Source organism: Bufo bufo, chromosome 9 (assembly GCF_905171765.1).
Source record: "Bufo bufo chromosome 9, aBufBuf1.1, whole genome shotgun sequence".
Taxonomy (NCBI): domain Eukaryota; kingdom Metazoa; phylum Chordata; class Amphibia; order Anura; family Bufonidae; genus Bufo; species Bufo bufo.
In genome coordinates this window covers 27556354-27580365 of record NC_053397.1, presented here as the reverse complement: position 1 = coordinate 27580365, position 24012 = coordinate 27556354, and the positions used below count along the sequence as shown (strand labels likewise).

At 46.0% G+C, this 24012-nt stretch overlaps 1 protein-coding gene across 2 annotated transcripts in view; it reads right to left on the bottom strand.

Annotated features, from left to right (window-relative positions):
* Window positions 1-11503: 11503 nt before the first annotated feature.
* ADAMTS9 (ADAM metallopeptidase with thrombospondin type 1 motif 9) overlaps window positions 11504-24012 on the bottom strand; it is a 221078-nt gene continuing 208569 nt past the window's right edge. Inside the window, exons 33-40 of one of the 2 annotated variants that reach the window (XM_040406600.1) lie at window positions 23151-23283; window positions 22018-22112; window positions 21819-21913; window positions 19958-20091; window positions 16048-16139; window positions 14602-14706; window positions 14389-14489; window positions 11504-12197 (exon numbers count right to left, since the gene is read on the bottom strand). In XM_040406600.1, the coding sequence (XP_040262534.1) occupies window positions 14400-14489; window positions 14602-14706; window positions 16048-16139; window positions 19958-20091; window positions 21819-21913; window positions 22018-22112; window positions 23151-23283 (744 nt within the window). In that variant the 3' untranslated portion in view covers window positions 11504-12197; window positions 14389-14399. The remainder of the gene's footprint in view (window positions 12198-14388; window positions 14490-14601; window positions 14707-16047; window positions 16140-19957; window positions 20092-21818; window positions 21914-22017; window positions 22113-23150; window positions 23284-24012) is intronic. The other variant, XM_040406599.1, reaches the window with a different exon arrangement.

Here is a 24012-nt window from a genome sequence, read left to right as displayed (position 1 = left end):
TGCAGCCACTGTGCAATGTATGGTGTTGTGCTTGGTATTGGGGCTGAAACGATGACTCAATTGAATCGAGTAACTCGACACAAAAAAAAAATCATCAATGCAATTTCTTTGCATCGAGTAAGCTGATGGCACTGGGGGGGAACCTGCTGGCACTAGGGGGCAGCCTGATGACACTGGGGGGAGGGCCTGATGGCATGGGGGGCTGATGAGTTTTCATAAAGAAAAACGTTCTTTTAATTTGTTTTTTGGTATTAATCGATAGAATACTTGATTACAAAAATAGTCGATAGCTGCAGCCCTACTTTGTATAGTAGAAGAGGCTGCATTGCGTGTCTGAGTGCTGTGGCCCCTTCAAACATTTGATCACTGGGAGTCAGACCTCCACCAATCAGACATCGTGAGGATATATCATCAGTGTGCGCCCATGTGGAGCTGAAACGCCGTCCCTTGGGCAGAAAGAAAGAAGAGCGATTACATCAGGTTATCAAACATGATTTTGCTGTATTTATAAGGTGGGCAGGGGTTATACTTATATGTTTTTAATACACATTAGAAGACCTATGCATGCATATATATAGCTAAATATGCTTATTGGGCCTGTCAGTGTCCCTTTAAGTCTCGAAAAACTCCTTTAACCCCTTAGGGGACTTGAACATGCAATCTTCTGATTGCTTGTCCCTTAGGCTCCATTCACACGTCCGCAAAATGTGTCCGCACATGTGTGCGGACCCATTCATTTTCAATGGGGCCGGAATGTGCTGTCCGCATCCACATTTGCGGATCCGCACTTCCGCATCCGTGCTTCCGTTTCCGCAAAAAAATAGAACATGTCCTATTCTTGTCCGCAATTGCGGACAAGAACAGGCATATTCTATTAGTGCCGGCAATGTGCGGTCCGCAAAATGCGGAATGCACATTGCCGCTTTCCGTGTTTTGCGGATCCGTGGCTCCGTGTATCTGCAAAACACATTGCGGACGTGTGAATGGAGCCTTAGACTGCACTAAAATACTATTGCAGTCTATGGGATTCTGACAGGCTGTCTGTGAAGTGGTGCCTCAGACACAGCTTTGCAGGCAGCTAACCATGACAGGCCTTGGAACCTTCACAAGGCTCCAGGCTATCATGGCAACTGATCGAATTTTGCTGCAGTGGGTCTGATCAGAGGACAGAGGGACCCCCCCCCCCCCTCCCATTTGTCTAAACCCAACAATGCCGCAGTAGCATCTGAGGGGTTAAATGACTGGGACTGGGGTCGTCACTGATCCTAATCACTGCCGGCTGGAGCCTGTTGTATTATACAGCCAGAACCCTTCATGTATGGAATGAGCTGCCACACTATGACATTTCCAGAAACACTGTGAGGGCTACGAAAAATAGATATGTCCGATGTATGTGCTGCACATGTTTGTTCCTTAAATGAGGGGGTTTGGGATTACCAGCCTCTCCGTCTCCTTCTTGATTGACTGGAACAGGTGAGATGACTATGCAGCAACCCTCACTGCCCTAGACCACCAGGTATACTGACGTTAATCCCATCATTGCCCTAGACCACCAGGTATACTGACGTTAATCCCATCATTGCCCTAGACCACCATGTATACTGACGTTAATCCCATCATTGCCCTAGACCACCATGTATACTGACGTTAATCCCATCATTGCCCTAGACCACCATGTATACTGACGTTAATCCCATCATTGCCCTAGACCACCAGGTATACTGACGTGAATCCCATCATTGCCCTAGACCACCAGGGATCTGTAAGTTAAACACTTCAGTGTCCAAGACTGCCAGAGATGATGGAATTAACAACCTTACTGTCTTAAGACGGAACAGCACCCAGGTCGCTAACTGCCCCACTTACAAAGGTTTATTTGGGGGAAAATCGACAGCTATGCACCTCTTTTTTTTTTTTATCAAGTAGTTTTTTATAAAGTTTGCAATTTTTTAAAAACAAAAGTAAAAATACAAAAATCAACCCCAGCGTCCTGACTATCACTTTTGAAAGTTTCAAGCTTCCGACAATCATGTAGCCTCCCAGAGGGGAAAGAGCCCAAAAACCTATAACTTTATACTAAGAGTGAAGAGGCATGGCTGTGTACATGGAAATATGGAATACCATGATATGTTATAGTATTGTAGTTTTGCATTATAATAGTACATGAGTATAGAAGGACCACATGCCATTTTCAATTAAATTTTCTAATTAAAAGGGTTATTATAGTAGTAAACAATCCCATTTTAATATTAAAGGTGCAAGGCCTGGTTAGACCTCTGGATAGATCGTCAGTATTTGATTGGTGGGAGTCTGACACCTGGGACCCTCGTGGATCAGCTGTTTGAGAAGGCAGAGGCACTCTTAGTGCCGCGGCCCTCTCACAGCTTTTCCTCGGCTGTATGACGTCACATTCATCTGTCCCATGGCCTAGGCACAGCTCAGCCCCATTGAAGTGACTGAGAGAAGGCCGCGGTGCTACCGTGAGTGCCAGTGCCTTCTAAAACAGCTGATCGGATGGGGTTCTGGTTGTCAGACCCCCTCCGATCAGATACTGATGACCTTTCCTGAGGATAGGTCTTCAGTATAAAAGTCTCGTAAACCTCTTTAACACTCCCTGTTTCAAATACGGTGGTCCCTCAAGTTACAATATTAATTGGTTCCAGGACGACCATTGTAAGTTCAAACCATTGTAACTTGAGTTCATAAGTCTATGGAAAACCAGTATTTGCTTCCAAAGCCCAAAAACGTCATTCCAAGATAAGAAAAAGTGAGAAATAAGCAGACGGATAAAGCAATTCCTTAACTATAATGCCTCGTTCACACGTCAGTGTTTGGTCAGTGATTTCCATCAGTGATTTTTGAGTCAAAACCAGGTGTGGGTCTAAACACAGAACAGCTGCAGATCTTCAGGGCCGGACTGGGGATAAAAACCAGCCCTGGAAAAAGTTGCACACCAGCCCCACAGCATTGCGTCATTATTTACTTGTTTATAATAGGAGAAAGCATTCATTTTAAAACACGTGTGTAAACACGAATAGGAACTTTGCCCCACGATAGCTCTTTTGTAGAACCCCCATAAAAACTTACAGTTACTTGGCTTGGCCCTTGGGGATCTCGGACGCCACTTCCACACTTTGGCCTGGGGGGCTCGGCGGAGCTGATGTTGTGCTTTATCCTAATGAGAAAGATTTTATGATAAGGATTTGGAGAAGGGGCAGAGGGATAGCAGAGCAGGGAGAGTCTGGTTGCTGCTACTAGGGGGTCATACCATGGGGGAGTAATAAAGCCCACCATAATGCCCCCCCCAGTAGTAATAATTCTCCTAAGGCCTCATGCACACGGCCGTGAGCGGTCCGTGGTAACCCGGCCGGGATTCCTTCTGACAGCAGGAGCGCACGGCGTCATTAGTTGCTATGACGCCGTTCACTTCATGCCGCCGCCGCTGTACAGTGATACACTCGTATAGATTATACGAATGTATCACTGTACAGCAGCAGCGGCATGAAGCACACAGCATCATAGCAACCAATGACGCCGTGCGCTCCTGCTGTCAGAAGGAATCCCGGCCGGGTTACCACGGACACGGACGTGTGCATGAGGCCTTATAATGTGCAAAACATACCCCTTTGTAATGCCCCCAGTTGAGCTAATGTTCCCATAATGTGCCAATATAAAATACCCCTTCTCAGTGCCCCCGTAGATTACCCCCATAGTGCTCCTCCCCCCCCCCCTTTCCCCATAGTACCCACCATAATGTGTCCCAGTATAAAATGCCCCTATACAGAGCCCTCATATAAAATACCCCTTCTTTTTAGCCTCAGTAGATGCCCCTATAGTGCCCCCCAATAATCTGCCAATAAGATGTGCCCCCATAGATGCCCCAATCATGTGCCAGTAGCCAGAGCCCCCCCGTATCATGTGCCAGTAGCCAGAGCCCCCCCATATCATGTGCCAGTAGCCAGAGTGCCCCCGTATCATGTGCCAGTAGCCCCCCTATCATGTGCCAGTAGCCCCCCCTTTTTATGTGCCAGTAGCCCCCCCATCATGTGCCAGTAGCCCCCCCATCATGTGCCAGTAGCCCCCCCATCATGTGCCCGTAGCCCCCATCATGTGCCCGTAGCCCCCCCATCATGTGCTAGTAGCCCCCCATCATGTGCCAGTAGTTCCCCTTATATGCCAGTAGTCCCCCTTATGTGCCAGTAGCCCCCTTATCATGTGCCAGCCCAGTAGTCCCCCTTATGTGCCAGTAGCCCCCCTTATGTGCTAATAGCCCCCTTATCATGTGCCAGCCCAGTAGTCCCCCTTTTCATGTGCCAGCCCAGTAGTCCCCTCTTATCATGTGCCAGCCCAGTAGTCCCCCCTTATCATGTGCCAGCCCAGTAGTCCCCCCTTATCATGTGCCAGCCCAGTAGTCCCCCCTTATCATGTGCCAGCCCAGTAGTCCCCCCTTATCATGTGCCAGCCCAGTAGTCCCCCCTTATCATGTGCCAACCCAGTAGTCCCCCCCTTATCATGTGCCAGCCCAGTAGTCCCCCCTCATCATGTGCCAGCCCAGTAGTCCCCCCCTTATCATGTGCCAGCCCAGTAGTCCCCCCCTTATCATGTGCCAGCACAGTAGTCCCCCCTTATCATGTGCCAGCCCAGTAGTCCCCCCCCCTTATCATGTGCCAGCCCAGTAGTCCCCCCCCTTATCATGTGCCAGCCCAGTAGTCCCCCCCTTATCATGTGCCAGCCCAGTAGTCCCCCCCCTTATCATGTGTCAGCACAGTAGTCCCCCCTTATCATGTGCCAGCCCAGTAGTCCCCCCTTATCCCCCTTATCATGTGCCAGCCCAGTATTGTACCTATATAAAAAAAAAGAAAACACTTATACTTGCCTCCAGCGATGCGATGCGATGCAGGCCTCTTCCGGCCTGTGTCCCTCGCTATATGGCTCAGGCGGCGCGATGACGTCATCGCGCCACCTGCACTGGCCTCTGATAGGCTGCCAGCACTAGGCCGGCAGCCTATCAGAGGAACAGGAGGGGACACACCTCTCCCTCCCCTGCCGCAGCACAGGCATCTGTATCGCTGTCCTGAGGACGGCAATACAGATGACTATGGAGATGAGCGCTTCCGCAATTGAAGCGCTCATCTCCTGCTCTGCCCTGCCGCGGCTGCCCCCACTTGTCACCAGGGCCGCGGCACTCAGGCCTGCCGGCCTACCGGGAAATTTCCCGGTATCCCGGCAGGCCAGTCCGGCCCTGCAGATCTTTCCCTTATATCTTATGTCTGTGGAGGCTCCAGTCCTGGTTTTGGCTCACAATCACTGATGGAAATCACTGACCAAAACACTGACGTGTGAATGAGGCTTAACAGTCAGGAATAGATGCTAGAAGCTGTAAATCACTTTTTTGGTGGGAATAGGGGCTTCTTCAGGGTCTTGGCTAGTACATACCAGAAAAATAAAATGAAGCTGCAGTTCACCTAGTATCTAAAGCAGGAATGACCAACCTGCGGCTCTCCAGCTGTTGCAAAACTACAACTCCCAGCATGCCTAGACTACTTACAGCTATCAGCCCACAGCAGGGCATGGTGGGAATTGTAGTTTTACAACAGCTGGAGGGCCGCAGGTTGAGCACGCCTGATCTAAAGGAACGGCTCCTTCTTGCACAGACTGCGCAGTACAGAACATGCAGAACCACAGGGGAACTACTAGTCAAACAATAAAGGTGTTTTACCAGTCGATTTGTTGGATCTGAGGCATTGTATGTTGAATCTAGTTTCAACTTACGATGGCCCAGAAAAAGACCAATGCAGGTTGAAAATATCATATCCTGAGGCCATTGTATCTTGAGGGATCACTATACAAATTTCTTGAGCCTAATTAGTCCTTTGTAGCTGAGAAATAAATTCTTGTTTCGTGGGCAGATGCAGCTGAAAGTTACATGCGGACCACAGTCATCCAGTATGAAGAGAAGCTAATGGGGGGGGGGGGGGGGGGGGGGGGATGCAAGCTAAACTATTGCACCAGGGCCCATGAACCTTTCGCTATGCCCTGCATAACACAATATCTATAAAAGTTGCAAACATCTTACACAATTTTGACCACCTTCATGCCAGATAAAAAGGTAACACACCACGATAGAGATTTAAAAAATAATTTATTTGTTAATAGGTGAACACCAGTAAAGCTATGATCAGTGCATATTAAGTATCTAATACAATACAAAACGGATACAAAATGAGTGAACAGAAATTTGACATTTGATTTTGTATATATATTAAAAAAAAAAGAAAAGACAAAAACCTTTTGTGTGTAAGATAATTAGCACCGGAGATGTAGGAAGAGGTATGTACAAGACAGAATGCTTACAATAAGCACATATCAGACGTGGAGCTTCTTTGAAATTAATATAATTTATACCAACCCTTTAATTGTGTAGATACAGTGCATGAATGGAACAATACAAACCATTAGGAATATAAAACACATAGGAATCCAATCCAACGCTGCTCATAGAAAAATATTGTTAGCCATTTCTTATATAAAACACTGACAAAACAATAATCCAAAGTTAGGTATAAAAATCTAGACTTTAAAAAACACTTAGTAGAAATTCTGACCTAATCCTTTTCAGTACTCGGCTGGATGGATGGATGGGACTAAGGATTATGGGAAGAGAAGTTTGCTGAACACTTCACCTACATCTGCTCTACCCTCATTGTACTGTTCTGGTCCCTTCATTCTGATTGCTGTGGTCCAGAGGGTCACCTGTGACTATTGGTGGTAAGTCACCAATGGAAATTTCTGGGAAAGCCCTATAAGAAGCTTTCCAGTGTGAAGAGCTTGCATAGAACATCTCATGTGTCTGCTTCTTTGACTCCCGTGCGTTTCTCTGCACTCATGTAATGCACAAACAAAAACTACATTTTTAGGACTCACTGGATGTGTACCCATTAGGCCTCAGCTTCAGAATGGCAATAGACTGTAATAGCCTATCTTTGTCTCTCCAGAGCATGGGCTGATTGGCCATAGACCTTACAGGGAAATTTCCCGGTTTGTCGATGCCCAGAGGGCCGCCCAAGCCCCCATCTCTGCCGCTGGCTGTGTATATGCTAAGCTATCAGTGGTAATTAACTGTGTGAGTATCACTCATATACCCAGACAGCAACATGCCCTCCTGAATTTGACTATGTCCCGCATCTCACCTCCTAAGCTCCCTCCTCCATATCTTAATCAGAGACAACTGGAAGAGGAGGAGAGAAAAGGGCCTCTATTGGTGGCCACCACAGAGGGGCAGCATTTGGGGCAATATAGTGTGCGGCACTGTGGTATGTAGTATTTTGCGCTACGCTATTGCTGACCCCCCCCCCCCTTACTTTTGTTGCCCCACCGCCTGTCAATTAAGACCCTCCTACAATATGGAGACACTTTTAGGTACTGTATTCCAGGACCACTTTAGGTTCCAAATCCGCCCCTGCTCCAGAGTAAAACTTATGGAGGACAACAAGAGCTAGAGTGCTTGACGGAGGGGCACAACCCCTGCTTTCGGGTGAAATGTTAAGCCCAAGACTTGTAGCATACATTTAGCCAGTGGGTGTGCAGCTCTCCTATGGATTCTACATGTTGTTGCACATTTTTAACCAAGCAATGCCCAACTGGTGGTCTCAATACGTCAGTAAGACCAAAGTCTTCTATAGTTAAGAGGTTCTCGTAAAATGGACTGTTTCTAATCTTATCATCTTTTGCCTTCATGTTTAAAAAAGCCATCCTAAAGGGAACCTGTCAGTTTACCACCCTAAACTGGCACCATGCTGGAATAGATGACCTGAAGATCTTTCCAAACGTTTTTCCAGATGCAGCAAAAGCGATGAAATCAATTTTTAAATTGCAGGTCACTGTATGGTAAGGAACTTTCATGAGTCAAGTAGGCATTCCCACAGTATGGAAGAGTCATGCTGTCCGGTGTCCAACTCCTCCAGTCTTCATTGACATCCCCCTCAGCATTTCCTCCAAATATTGCAAATACGCCATTGCCTTATACTCCCTGGCAGTGCACAGAACAACGAGGTGAACTGTGCCCAGCTTCGTTACTGTACACCTTACTGCACCACACAAGCCCGAGGAGTATAAGGCAATGGCACATGTGCAAGGTTTGGAGGAGCCTGGTGGTGGCTACAGTAACTGAGGGGATGTCAATAAGCACTAGAGGATCAGGGTCAGACACCGGACAGGTTCACTTGGTTTGATTGCCCATCTCATGAGGCCCAAAGGGACAGCCTGGCTACATCCCAAGAGCGTGGCCATATCCAAACCTCCAAACAATTATCTTGTAGCTCACCACTAGCTGTTTATGGCTTACATGTTGTAAAGCTGTTGAAGATCAATAATTATACAAATTAAATGGATGAAAATAATCAGAAATACTTCATTAACGATGCAAAATATATTTCAATATCTCTTTTTTTGTAATATATGTAATAAATATGTAACAGATTCCATATTTTATACATTTGCATTTTTGGAATTGTTTTTGTAATAATCCATATTTGATCAAAACCAATGTACATTTTTCTTCTTGAGGCAAGTAGTGATGCATTCATGTGGACCAGTCGAAGTGGATAATTAGACCTAAATACAACCTACCCTATGTTGACAGGGATGTTCACTTTCAACCCCTCTACTCGAGCCAACTAAGCTATCCGGTCTGCCTGGTACAGCGGTCTTCAACCTATGATTCTCCTGCTGTGTGTCATAGGTTGGAGACCACTGCCTCATGAGGTTTCCAGATGCTAAATCTCTATAGTTCTACGTTAGTGGAGTCCTCCATGCAGGTAGGTGCCTCTGAAGTATCCTAATGAGGACAGTAAGTTTACCTGATTATGGGAATGGAAGAACTGAAGGTACACAACCCCTATAGATGTATCCTGGTAATATTAATGCTGGTGAGCAAGCCATTCATGGATAAGAACACACATGTTTAGCTGCAATTTTTATTATCTGTTTCAAAAATTCTTCTGGCACGTATCCATGGTTGATGAGTTGTACTATTCCCAGGCCACCTTCATGTCTTCTGGGTTTAGGTATTGAGAAGATCTAGTGGAGTCACTGTACAGTAGATATAACACAGGGATGATTCTCTCTAGACAATCCCTTTGTTTTCATTTCCCCTACAGCGCCACCGCAGAGGAAATGAAGTATTACATGGTAACCACTGAAATCTATGAGTTATCTGAGTAATGGACGGAAGCAGCAGGTCCTCCAGAGAGAGAAGATCTTTGTAGCTGCTCTTCACTCCCACTGGTTGATGTTGGTTCAAAATAAAGGGATCCTCACCTCAGAATGCCCTAATAGGGAAGTTGAAAATGTTTTTTCCAAACCAGACAATCTGCACACTCTCTAAGGACTTGTTTGCACAAACAGACCCAACCACTCTATTTTTGTTTTTACCAAAAATTGTCTTTTGGTAAAAAAAAAAATTCTCCCTCATGCTGGAATTCATCTTTGTTTTCTGTGATACAAAGATGAGATACGTGAATGAGCCCTACAAGGATGCAGGGACATAAATGGAAGACACAAAATGAGAGCTGAGGGATGAGAGCATCCCAGCCTATGGAGAACTGGCGTGAAACTCCTGTTATGGGCACCTCGAGGTCCACAACACCTCCTCATATGGAGCAAAGTTGTAGTTATCCCCTTAACCCTATATAAAGGCTTTGGGTACAGGCTCTTTTTAGTGGACGTAACAGTATCGATGGCATACAATTCATGCAGTGTATAAAAATATTTCAACGTCATTATCATTTTCTAGAGTACATTTCTTATTGTAACCCCATAGAAATCCAAAAAATAATATTTAAATCTTATATATTCAATAAATATTTCTAGAGATATTTCATTTTTTTTCTATAAAAGGCACCATCGTTGTTTACTTTCAGCTCATAGTGCAAATAATTCCCTTTTTTATATATAAAATATTACATTAAACACATACAGAATTCACAATGTTATTATACAATTGACCAACTCTTAGACATGAGATATGAAGTGCTATACTTGGCATTTCCCTTGAAATGTTTCATCTAGTAAATTTCAGAAAGTACCTGTACACAAAGCAGACCTCTCATGGAATATGATGGGGGTTGAGGGGACCTTGTAAATTTTTGTTCTCACTAGCCTTCTATTATTGGGTCTCACTAGTCCACTAGAGGATCTTCCTGTGGGCCAGGCCCTTGACACAATTATGGGTACAAAGGTCCATTAGAGGACAACCCCAATAGGAAGTGAGTTTGGGGCCAATCAGTATTTTTTTCTTAGACATTATTGATAATACGTCCTGTGTTCACAATGATGACTACAAAGTGTACAATGCAGTTAAAACTGGACGTGCACATATTCTGTAGTGGGCCCAAGGAAACCAAATCCTACACCTATATTTATGAAAAATCTGTTGCGCAACAGACCCTGATGGATCCTATTGACCCATGGGTCCAGTAGGTATCCAATATTTTTATATGGAAGAAAACTGTCCCTCTAGTATCACCTATAGGTACATATTATGTGTATCAATGTCTGACCCATTGAAGAGCCTATCACTAGTAATAAGTTAGAGCAACTGGACTTAGAATTCTAATTGAGAAATCCAGTTAGATGACTAGAGAAACATCTTCAAGAGAAAATCTGTCTTATTACTATTGATATATCATGACCTGCATGAATGAGAACCTTCACAGACACGCTGAAGAGCCCTTGAACATGAATAGTGATATCAGTCAAACCAAAGACACCCCCATAGTCATGGGTCATGGCTGTTCAAAGGGTTGGACATTGACTTACAGGATAGTTGTAAAGGGTACAGATAAGCACACCACTACTATTCTGGCAATGTGAATGTGATGGCATTTACCATAAAGAGAGGTCTGCTGGTGTCCATCATAAATGTAATGATTATACATGGCTCTTGGCACTACTAAGGCTACTTTCACACTCGCGTTTTGGGCGGATCTGTTTGTATTATTTGTAACATAGCCAGGACGGATCCGTCATAAACTCCATTGAAAGTCAATGGGAGACGGATCCGTTTTCCATTGTGCCAGATTGTGTCAGAGAAAACGGATCCGTTCCTATTGACTTACATTGTGTGCCAGGACGGATCCGTTTTGCTTAGTTTCGTCAAGCGGACAGCAAAACGCTGCAGGCAGTGTCTTGGTGTCCGCCTCCAGAGCGGAGGCAAACTGATGCATTCTGAGCGGATCCTTTTCCATTTAGAATGCATTAGGGCAAAACTGATCCGTTTTGGACCGCTTGTGAGAGCCGTTAACGCATCTCAGAAACGGAAAGCCAAAACGCGAGTGTGAAAGTAGCCTTAAGATACAGGTGTCATCTGCAAGAAGCCACCATAAAAAAAACTGGTCTCGAGATATTAAGGAGCACCAGAGTTGCATGGCATTCTATATATATATATCGCTTGAAAAACAAGACATTACTCCAATGTGGGTAAAAAGTTGGTGGACCCGCTTATTACCCCAAAAATACAGTGGGTACACCACCTTTAACCTACATTGGAGTGCTGCTTCGTTTTTTCAAGATGAATCTCTGGACTATCAGCCAAAGGTCTTTGGGGGAATTGCACCTAGAATCTGCATCCGTTTATGACAGTGATGCTGCTGTTTCTTTATATATATCTATAAATCTATGGGTAATTGGCAGTCAGACATCTTGACTGGCACCTGTAAGATAACTGATGTAACAATATTTTTTCCCATAAACATTTTGTAGAAAATGCCAAGCATACACTGTTAATACTTGCGAAGCACCGGAGGCTTATTAGCCAACTAGAAAAATGATGGACAGTTAAAACCTGTGACAACAAAGCATCACTCATGTCAATATGCTACATATGATGTAGAGCATGTAAAATGCAGTGGATGGACTGCAAAAGTGGAACGAAAAACTAAAGTAAAAAAAGCAGCCAAACCACTTCACTGATGACGGCTCCAGACACGTGAGAGGCTGGAAACACGTTCCGCAGGGGAGGGCTTACAAGAGACATTTTACATACACAAAATATTAAAATAAATAACCTCAGATAAATATTATTCTATACACCACTTGGTATACAATCTATTTACACGTGTACAAAGGGTGAGGAAGAGGTATTGCGACACGAGTCTTTATCCATCTGAACTTCTCATATCTTCTTATTTTTAAAGCACCTGTAAGAAAGAAACCGTGCCTAAGATTAGTTTATAATTATCATGGGTTATTTAGAGTCTGTCTAGTGTTATTTCGAACACTAATAGACAAATGTCGGCTGAACCCACTGATTTTGGCGGGCTCAAGTCTACCATGTGATACGTACAAGGACATCTCGATTGTCCCCTGATGGCAGATGTTGGGGGAAAGAAGAATGAGGCACATTGGATTTCTAGATGCCCTGTCCTTGTTGTCAAAGCAGATAAGTTACCACCAGAGGTTTCTGGCAACCCTAACCCTAACTTGTTCCTCTCTTTCCACTGAGAACACATGAAAGCTTTGCAGAGCCATGGGTACATATGTATGGGATGGTTGGGACAAAGAGCTGTTGGGTTGTAACGAAGGGTTGGGATGAAGAGCTGTTGGGTTGTAACGAAGGGTTGGGAGGAAGAGCTGTTGGGTTGTAACGAAGGGTTGGGAGGAAGAGCTGTTGGGTTGTAACGAAGGGTTGGGAGGAAGAGCTGTTGGGTTGTAACGAAGGGTTGGGAGGAAGAGCTGTTGGGTTGTAACGAAGGGTTGGAGGAAGAGCTGTTGGGTTGTAACAAAGGGTCGGGAGGATGAGCTGTTGGGTTGTAACAAAGGGTCGGGAGGAAGAGCTGTTGGGTTGTAACGAATGGTTGGGAGGAAGAGCTGTTGGCAGAATAAGCATTCAAACAATATGTATGACCATGTAGGATGCAATTGATCAATACCAGAGCTATAGCTAGGCTTTGCTTTACTTTGTACAAAAATTCTGTTTTCTTCTCTAGTCCTGTATCTAAGTACCCTTGTCAAGGCAGAGTGGCTTGAACATTAATAGTGATGTTAGTCAAACCAAAGACACCCCATAGTCATGGCTGTTCAATGGGTTGGACATTGACTTACAGGATAGTTACGTATAGGTAATTTGTTTCCGCCTATGGATCTAGTCCTGTATCTAAGTACTCTTGTCAAGGCAGAGTGGCCTGGTGGTGTGTTCCTTGCCACCCAGAACACCTGCTCTACCAGCCAGATGAAGATTGGAAAAGAGGTCTCAGTGACAAGAGAGAAGGGCAAAAGAAGCCAAAAAAATAAATATGGCTGGTTCATTTTGCACCCAAAAAGGTCTACGAACTCCCAATTTGATTTGATGTGTCGAAACATATGCACGTATTGCAAGGATGCCTTGAACCTGAATGGTCACCATGTAATACATTTCCCCCTGCAGGAAAAGCCCAGCTAGATGTGGTTGTCCCCTGCAAAGTCAGCTGTTTGTTGGGAGCTCCAGGATCAGGACTAGAGGCAATCATTTGATTTCCTGAGGGGCAGGTTTCTGAAAAGGGTTGTCTCTAATAATTGGAAAATCCAGTTACAAAATCCATATAAACCTGTCAAATTCCCTTTTAAACAGACCATATCTCAAAATAGTAAACTCAGGAGGAAACATTGTCACTTTAAGAGGAAATTGCAAATCTAAATGGTGTGAACTGCGGGAACATAGCCAGTATCATGAGAACAGTGACAAACCTGCCATATAGATGGCTAACAGCTGCTATGGAGCCTGGTAGTGCTCCTGGCATCACTGTGAGGCACCGTGGGGGCAAATCTTGGGGGAAGGTGACTATATAAACCAGCACTAAATGATGGGACACCTTCACTCTCATGAATTCCACTTAAAGGGAACCTGTCGCCATAATGATGCAAGGTAAGCTACATGCAGCAGATTATAGAGCAGGAGGAGCTGAGCAGATTAGTATATAAATTTGTGGAAAAAAGCTTCAGTAAAACTTGTAATTTATACAGTTTTATTCCTGCTCATTGTGGGTATTGAAGTCAAGGAGGCGGTCCTATCAGTGATTGACAGCTATCTCTGTATACACAGTCATAGAGGGAAGGCTGTCAATCACTGATAGCACCACCTCCTTGACTTCAAAGCCCAGAATGAGCAGGAATTTAAAATACTGAATCCATAAAATATCCATTTATATATATAAAATATACATATATATATATATATATATATATCAGTCTGCTCAGCTCCTCCTGCTCTATAACATACTGCCAGCAGCTCAGACACCATGTTCAACGTGACAGGTTCCCTTTAACAGAATGATCTCTTACATTCAATTCTATGGCAAAAATAGCCATTTACTTTCAGAGAGGACGTTTTTGTGGTCTCTGTGCACTACTCACCCTTACCAGTTCTATAAAAGCTGAACACGGAGGCCTGTTGCAGAGGACGGAATACATTTCCCGCAGTAACCACCACATTTTCCTGTGACTTTGGTTCCATCCTGAAAATGAAATAGAATCCTTTTTAATTACATTTTATAATTACATTTTACTCTCCACTACTTCCAACGCAGATAAAAAACAGATTGAATAGAATAAAATGTTAGGCCTTACTAGTGATTTGGCTATTTCAGTCACTGCATAGTTGCCTTGCGACATCCATTTTGTTGCTTCTGATACAGAAAGACCGGTTCCTTTAAGGTTCATGCTAAAACGACCCTATGAGAAAAGCAGTAAGACGTCTGAGAAACTAATATGATAGCGATGACTTAAAACCATGAAAATAAAAAAATTAAAGGCACTGTTCATGCAACACAAGCCATTGTGTACGTAAGGCTTGGGCTACACAACATTTTTGGCCACTCATCACAACATAATGAAAGCGAATGTGGTAACGTTGTGACCCACAAGTGGCCGCAACCTTGACATACAAGTCACCAGAAATTCAAACTTGCCTTCTGAGTCTAAGGCAGGGATGGCCAACCTGAGGCTCTCCAGCTGTTGCAAAACTACAACTCCCAGCATGCCCAGACTGCCTATAGCTATCAGCAGGGCATGGTGGGAAATGTAGTTTTACAACAGCTGGAGAGCCTCAGGTTGGCCATGCCTGGTCTAAGGGATACTGGGAATGTTAGACCGGGTCCACAGCATACATGAGCTGGCTATACACAGTAGATACAGTATATGTCGGCCAAAACCTAATGATTGCGGAGGAATCGGTTGACCATCTCATGTGTATGAGGGGCCTCCCAACGATAGCAGATGTAGGAGAGAAATTGAAAGCATGTTGGATTTCAACATGGCAGATCCTTTTGCAGCAGCTTTCTCCCCTCTCCCCTTCACAACACATGTGTATGAGGGACCCAGGAGAGATATCCAGTGTTTGACCAATAGTTATGTCATGTGTATGGCCAGCTTTATATAGCACCCTTCTCTATTTCTTTACCAAAAGCCATGTTCTTCGGTGTTTGCATCTGTTATCACAGCCCAGCCCTAAGATGGGTTTAACAGACTTATCTGCTACAGGTAGTCTTTATATCCAAAGCCTGATTAGGACTCCTGTCGAGATGATGCTCAGCTACACCTAAGAGCAGGACCCTTGCTACGTGAGGATCAAATGGAGCTCATGGAAGATGACAGACAACTCCCTTTGATTTAATTGGTAACCCTGTTGTGTCGACAATGCGTTTTTTGGGGGCAGTCAGTAGAACCTCTAGGGTCATCATCATGTCAGTAGAGATCCAGTCATCCATACTGGGCAACTCTTTTTATTATTAAATCTGACCATAGACCATGAGATGCTTTATAGCAGATCCACCAGTGGTAGTGGATCAACATGTACAGTATACTGGATTGTTTGTAGATCTGCCAAGAAATATGTGATGTCTATGGCTTTCGAAGGAAGAGATACAGTAAGAGTTAACCTCGCTATAGATATTAGCTATTGGTGAGACATACTGCATGTCTGATTTCTGTCTGCTTCCTATTAAAACACAGTAACTGAATACAGTAGGATTAGGGAAATGTGTTTTTTTTGTCAGAGTAACTCTGGTTTCTTACCTGAGGGCACTTTGCTGCACTGTAACAGTCTCCAGCTGTGGCAAAGGGAACAGGTCGTCCATCAAGAGTACGTGCAAACTGCAGATCCGTGGCTGCGGAGGGAGAGAAAGCGCAAATCGATTCAACATGTTCAGCTGGTGAAAAGCGATGATGACAAAATGACTAGTGGATCTAATCGTATTCTGCGGCACGTCGACTGATCGATCATGCATATAGGGTGAGAGGCGATCTCATTCATGTAATTGGAGTCATTGCCACAGCGTTAGGGAGAAGTCTTTTGATGATGTGGACATAATCCTTGCTGAGATCACCGCTCAATGTAGTTGTTTGCTTTGCATCAAGTCTTCTTCCACTACTACTACTGTTCTTGCTGCTGCCCGCCACATTGTGCCTGCTGTGCTGCCCCCCACATTGTGCCTGCTGTGCTGCCCCTCACATTGTGCCTGCTGTGCTGCCCCTCACATTGTGCCTGCTGTGCTGCCCCCCACATTGTGCCTGCTGTGCTGCCCCCCACATTGTGCCTGCTGTGCTGCCCCCCACATTGTGCCTGCTGTGCTGCCCCCCACATTGTGCCTGCTGTGCTGCCCCTCACATTGTGCCTGCTGTGCTGCCCCCCACATTGTGCCTGCTGTGCTGCCCCCCACATTGTGCCTGCTGTGCTGCCCGCCACATTGTGCCTGCTGTGCTGCCCCCCACATTGTGCCTGCTGTGCTGCCCCCCACATTGTGCCTTCTGTGCTGCCCCTCACATTGTGCCTGCTGTGCTGCCCCCCACATTGTGCCTGCTGTGCTGCCCGCCACATTGTGCCTGCTGTGCTGCCCCCCACATTGTGCCTGCTGTGCTGCCCCCCACATTGTGCCTGCTGTGCTGCCCCCCACATTGTGCCTGCTGTGCTGCCCCTCACATTGTGCCTGCTGTGCTGCCCCTCACATTGTGCCTGCTGTGCTGCCCCTCACATTGTGCCTGCTGTGCTGCCCCCCACATTGTGCCTGCTGTGCTGCCCGCCACATTGTGCCTGCTGTGCTGCCCCCCACATTGTGCCTGCTGTGCTGCCCCTCACATTGTGCCTGCTGTGCTGCCCCTCACATTGTGCCTGCTGTGCTGCCCCTCACATTGTGCCTGCTGTGCTGCCCCCCACATTGTGCCTGCTGTGCTGCCCCCCACATTGTGCCTGCTGTGCTGCCCGCCACATTGTGCCTGCTGTGCTGCCCCCCACATTGTGCCTGCTGTGCTGCCCCCCACATTGTGCCTTCTGTGCTGCCCCTCACATTGTGCCTGCTGTGCTGCCCCCCACATTGTGCCTGCTGTGCTGCCCGCCACATTGTGCCTGCTGTGCTGCCCCCCACATTGTGCCTGCTGTGCTTCCCCCCACATTGTGCCTGCTGTGCTGCCCCCCACATTGTGCCTGCTGTGCTGCCCCTCACATTGTGCCTGCTGTGCTGCCCCTCACATTGTGCCTGCTGTGCTGCCCCTCACATTGTGCCTGCTGTGCTGCCCCCCACATTGTGCCTGCTGTGCTGCCCGCCACATTGTGCCTGCTGTGCTGCCCCCCACATTGTGCCTGCTGTGCTGCCCCCCACATTGTGCCTGCTGTGCTGCCCCTCACATTGTGCCTGCTGTGCTGCCCCCCACATTGTGCCTGCTGTGCTGCCCCTCACATTGTGCCTGCTGTGCTGCCCCCCACATTGTGCCTGCTGTGCTGCCCCTCACATTGTGCCTGCTGTGCTGCCCCCCACATTGTGCCTGCTGTGCTGCCCCTCACATTGTGCCTGCTGTGCTGCGCCCCACATTGTGCCTGCTGTGCTGCCCACCACATTGTGCCTGCTGTGCTGCCCCCCACATTGTGCCTGCTGTGCTGCCCCCCACATTGTGCCTGCTGTGCTGCCCCCCACATTGTGCCTGCTGTGCTGCCCACCACATTGTGCCTGCTGTGCTGCCCACCACATTGTGCCTGCTGTGCTGCCCGCCACATTGTGCCTGCTGTGCTGCCCCCCACATTGTGCCTGCTGTGCTGCCCCCAACATTGTGCCTGCTGTGCTGCCCCTCACATTGTGCCTGCTGTGCTGCCCCCCACATTGTGCCTGCTGTGCTGCCCCTCACATTGTGCCTGCTGTGCTGCCCCCCACATTGTGCCTGCTGTGCTGCCCCCCACATTGTGCCTGCTGTGCTGCCCACCACATTGTGCCTGCTGTGCTGCCCCCCACATTGTGCCTGCTGTGCTGCCCCCTACATTGTGCCTGCTGTGCTGCCCCCCACATTGTGCCTGCTGTGCTGCCCACCACATTGTGCCTGCTGTGCTGCCCACCACATTGTGCCTGCTGTGCTGCCCCAGTGATGTCTATTGCTACATCTGCTGAGCTGCCATAGATGCCACCCAATACCGCCCTTTACATTATGTTTGCTGTGCCTCCCACTATAGTTCTTGCGACCACCCCAATTGCCCTTTATTTCCTTGTCTGTTGTACTGCCCTTTATGCCACGTAGTACTGTGCCTATATGGTGCCCCAGATGCTCCATAATAATATGCCTGTTGTGCCCCCTTATATTGTGGATGCTGCCCCCATGCACTGTGCCTGCCACCTCTGTATACTGTGCCCCCTGCCCCTTATGTGCCCACTACCCCTACCTCTACACTCAGCACCAACACTGTTCCAGCTCTGTGCCATCTCTCCAAGGTCCATGAGGAAATGACTACGAGCATCCATCCGCTCACCATCATTCCCTGCTCCTCCTAATGACATCACACTCCACACGTCATATTTTATTTCCATCATTTTTCAGAAACAATGTAGCAAAACAAGTGTAAGAACTGCAACATGTTCATAATTCCTTATTTGACTGTATCTGTGGCCTAAGGATATGGATGCAGTTGAATACCAGGGACCGGACAACTTTTCAGCCACAGGCCACTTTAGCCCCTACTGTCTCGTTGCTTGCCTCCACTGGTCTTTGCCTCTTCCCTAGCAGAACTATAGAGGTCCAAGACCTAGGAAACAGGTATCTAAGCGACTTGGCTTAGGTCTCTAAAGGGTCATTTAGATTTTGATCCGGGGTCTATAAGCCAGGGTGGCCTCGTCTCTGCTCTGTAAACAAGGGAAATCTGTAAATTGGGGGTCTAGGGCCTGTAAACAGGGGGGAAGGTCTGGTCTGTGGTCTGTAAACCTGAGGTCAGTTCTGGGGTCTGTAAATGAGAGTCTGATGTGGAGTCTGTAAACAGGAGAGGACTGGCGTCTGTAAGCAGAGGGGTCTGTAGACAGGGAGGGTCTGCCCTGGGGTCCATCATTTTAGGAAGCATCACAAGCTATTTGTTATTCAAATTTTATATGTTGTGGGTAGGTACATTATAAAAGGATGGGGAATAAATCCCACAAATCTTGCTCTGTTATGGAATCTCTTTGATTTCAAGTATGGATACGTTTGTAGGGAATTATATCGACAGTTAAATACCAGATCCATATGCATACAGGTGAAAATATCGTGCAAATTTAATTTATTTCAGTAATGCAACTTAAAAGGTGAAACTAATATATGAGACTCATTACAGGCAAAGCGAGATATTTCAAGCCTTTATTTGTTATAATTTGGATGATTATGGCTTACAGCTTATGAAACCCCAAAGTCACCATTTTGAGGTCCCCTTTGCTCAGGGGGTATGGATTAATTAGCTGACTAGAGTCTGACACTTTGAGCCTAGAATATTGAACCTTTTCACAAAATTCTAATTTTAAGCTGCATTAATGCAATTCCTTTTAATTTGCATTACTGAAATAAATGGACTTTTGCACAATATTCTAATTTTTCGAGTTTCACCTGTATACTATATACCCTATATTCAGGTCAGGCAGTTACAGTTACATCTATATTCCACCCATAATCCTGCCGGTGGCATTTATACGTACAATGTACTCACTTATAATTTGTAAAGTTGTCAGATCCAACCTCACTTTACTGAAGGTGGAGAAGCCAGCGGCTGTGTAGTCTCTCCTACATGGACAGTCTTCTCTCCGGCTCCCATTGTAGGGGCATTCTGTAGGGTTCTGTAATCTGGAACATAAGAAAATACGGTCCATGGGTAAATGAGTGCAAATACACTGCTAACGTTATCTAATTTGCATGGAGGTTTTTACATATGCGCTCCATAGATGCCAGTTCTTACCACCACCTCCCACAGAAGTCAACAGAGACCAAAAAAATCTTATACATTTAGGCCTCATGCACACGACTGAATGTATTTTGCTGTCCACAAATTGCGAAATCGCTAAATACAGATAGGCCCCTTTCACACGGGCGAGTTTTCAGCGCGGGTGCAATGCGTGAGGTGAACGCATTGCACCCGCACTGAATCCGGACCCATTCACTTCAATGGGGCTGTGCAGGTGAGCAGTGATTTTCATGCATCACTTGTGCGTTGCGTGAAAATCATGTTCTATATTCTGCGTTTTTCACGCAACGCAGGCCCCATAGAAATGAATGGGTTTGCGTGAAAATCGCAAGCATCCGCAAGCAAGTGCGGATGCAGTGCGATTTTCACGCATGGTTGCTAGGAGATGATAGGGATGAGAAACCCCGGACCCCATTAAAGTAAAATGACTGTATTATTTTCCCTTATAACATGGTTATAATGGAAAATAATAGCATTCTGAATACAGAATGTTTACTAAAATGTCGATTGAGGGGTTAAAAAATAAAAAAAATTAACTCACCTCATCCACTTGATCGCGCAGCCGGCATCGTCTTCTTTCTTCTTCTTTTAGGACCTGCAAAAGGACCTTTGATGACGTAATCGCGCTCACCACGTGGTGAGTGCGGTGACGTCAGTGCAGGTCCTTCTGAATGAAGATAGAAGATCCTTCATTCAGCAGGACCTGCGCTGACGTCACCACGTGGTGAGCGCGATTACGTCATCAAAGGTCCTTTTGCAGGTCCTGAAAGAAGAAGAAAGAAGACAATGCCGGCTGCGCGATCAAGTGGATGAGGTGAGTTAATTTTTTTTATTTTTTAACCCCTCAATCGACATTTTAGTAAACATTCTGTATTAAGAATGCTATTATTTTCCATTATAACCATGTTATAAGGGAAAATAATAAAATCTACAGAACACTGAACCCAAACCCAAACTTCAGTGAAGAAGTCCGGGTCTGGGTACCACATTCAGTTTTTTATGCATTGCACCCGCGCGATAAAAACTGAACAACGCAATCGCAGTCAAAACTGACTGAAATTGCGTGCGCACTCACGCGGGTTTCCCGCAATGCACACGCGACGCATCCGGAGCAAATCCAGGACGCCCGTGTGAAAGAGGCCATACTGTCTATGTTGCATCCGCATTTTGACTTCAATCGGTCCGTGGTCCGCATTTTGCGGCCAAGTATAGAACATGTTCTGTCTTTTTGCGGAACTAACTTACGGATGCGGAAAGCAAACGGATTATCAGAATATGTCTGCAAAATGTGGGCCACGGACTCATTGAAGTCAATGGGTCTGCAAAAAATGTGGATGGCACATGGACCGTATCCGTATTTTGTGGATCCAAGGTATGGGACCGCAAAACGTACATAGGCCGTGTGCATGGGGCCTTATAAATATCACTGAGAAATCTCCTTGGGGGTACCATATGAGATTTTCCTCTCCTAGCAGTGCACCCTCTAAGTGGCTGTATACTGCTGCAGATATGCCGTGCAGTTCACCATCCAGAGACGAAAACAACATGAAAGCCAGATGTGCCAGTACTGTAGGTCAGAGCACCACACAGTACGGTATTTCAATCATACCTGTAGCCAAACACTTCGGAGTAATTTTCTGCCTCATCACTTATGAGAGTCACATACTCCTTTGGGCTGTCTGACTGCATCCCGGAACAATAAACCTAGAAGAAAACCATCGTTATTGGTGTGAGAGCGCCCGCAGCCATCCATAAATAATAGAAAGCGTAGAACATCATGGAAGGCTCCCCATGAAAGATGAACTCACCTTTATTATTTTTTCTTGAACTGCTATATAGTGTTCGCCGTCTTCGCCAACCCTCCGGAGTCTTTTGACGTCTTGACAACTTTTTGGTAAATCGCCTGAAAAATAGGTGAGTTATTTTATTCCAGTGATTGTATAAAATTCAAAAAACAGAATTACAGAAAAAGCGGCACTCTTGTCTACAGGTCTATTCTGCGGCATGAACAGAGCTGAGAGGCATAACCAATGGACTAGACATGCTGGGGGTTGTATGTAGTTGTCGCAACAGCCACAGGTTGGTGTCCATAGCAGTACACTGATAGGGAGCATGTTATTGTTTCCAAAATACTTAGGAAAAAGGGTCTCTGGCAGTAATTTAAAGTTGGGCCATGAGAAGCCATGCCACCTGCTAAGCACCACCCACTTCTAAAAGTGGTGGTCTTGCAACCACTTGATGTCTCAAGATGTTCAGAAGAAGTTTTCGCTGCTCTACAACAGACTGCCTCTCTGTGCTGTACAGGCTTGAGTTAGGTCAGACTGCAGGAGGCATATCCACAAGAAATCAAACTTCATCAGGACAACATAGATGCATTAAAAAATACAAGAGATAATCAAAAAGTATAGCTGCCATGTAAATACTATTAATAAGTCAACAGGGCCTGAGATCTGTATATTTACACCATTTTTCTGATACAGAGTCAAAAATCTTCAGCCACCACTAGAGGGAGCTTAAGAGATTGCTGAAGACACTAAACTGAATAATAACATAGTCTGCAGCAAGCTGATTAGCTTCCCCTAATGGTGGCTGAAGATGCTTAAAAAAGTCACTCAACTGATGAATATGGAACAAAGCTGGCCATACCTGTTAAATTAAAGGGTTTTTCCAACTTTTTTTTAATTGATGTCCCAGCCTCACGACAGTGTCTGATACCCGGGACCCCTGACGATCAGCAGAAGCCTGAGTGTTGGACCCCCACTGCTCAGATACCGATGACCTAAAGCACTGTATCTGGCCAGCTGAAGTCACATGAAATCATTTTCCATCTATTTATATATTGGTCTTAACGTCCTTCTCCGCGATATTCAGTGGATGGACAGAAGGAGGGAGGAACACCATTTACATACCACAGACCACTCAGAGAATGAATTCTGCTTACAGTCATGGGGGTTGTAGCACGGCCTCTTCTCCTCTGGTCTCATATCCATGGGGCACATGTTGCTTGGCATGTCATCATTGGTTAGGCACTGCACAGAACGCTGCATAAACCCAGCTCCACACGTCACAGAGCACTGCGGATACAACAGAATGGGGAATCAGACCTGGGCAACTTGTCATATCATGGATATCTTCATCCAGTGGCCTACCCCCATGATGGTCCCCAGTGTTGGCACCCAGCACAGAAGGGCCTGTTTACCAGCCCCAACCCTTTCTTTGAAGGCAATTCAATTCTTCTGGAGAGGGTCCTGCACAGGTTCTTGCCACCTATTCAGAACTGGGCCCCCTTGGAAAGGGTCTCATAGCCTCCTCATGATAGCTATGGCCTTGTTTTCACCCCTGGAACGTTGGCCCAAATTTACTAATGTGTCCGCAGCTAAGATCGGACTGAAAAGTGGTACAATTTGGTACAATTAGGGTTTTCCCAGACTTGCTAGAAAAGGTGTGGGGATTTTTGTAAAGAGGGGTAAACATTTTGCACCAAAATTGCACCACAATTCTGGCATAAAATTCTGTCTCAAAGTAAGCCAACCAAGTCCAAGCCCCTATGATATGTGGTGCAGGTCTAGACGGCCTGTCTAAGGTTACGCCATCTATAGGATTAGTAAATCCAGGGAAGGGGGAAATACTCCTTGAAGAGACGCAGTGGTGTATGGAGACTCATTTTCAAGGAATGCTCCATGGGGAAAAAAAGTATGGAAATGAGCTCATAGCACTCAAACCAGAGGTTCCTCTAAAAAGAAGGGTGACCTTATTGGGCAGACTAGATGGGCCAAATGGTTCTTATCTGCCGACACATTCTA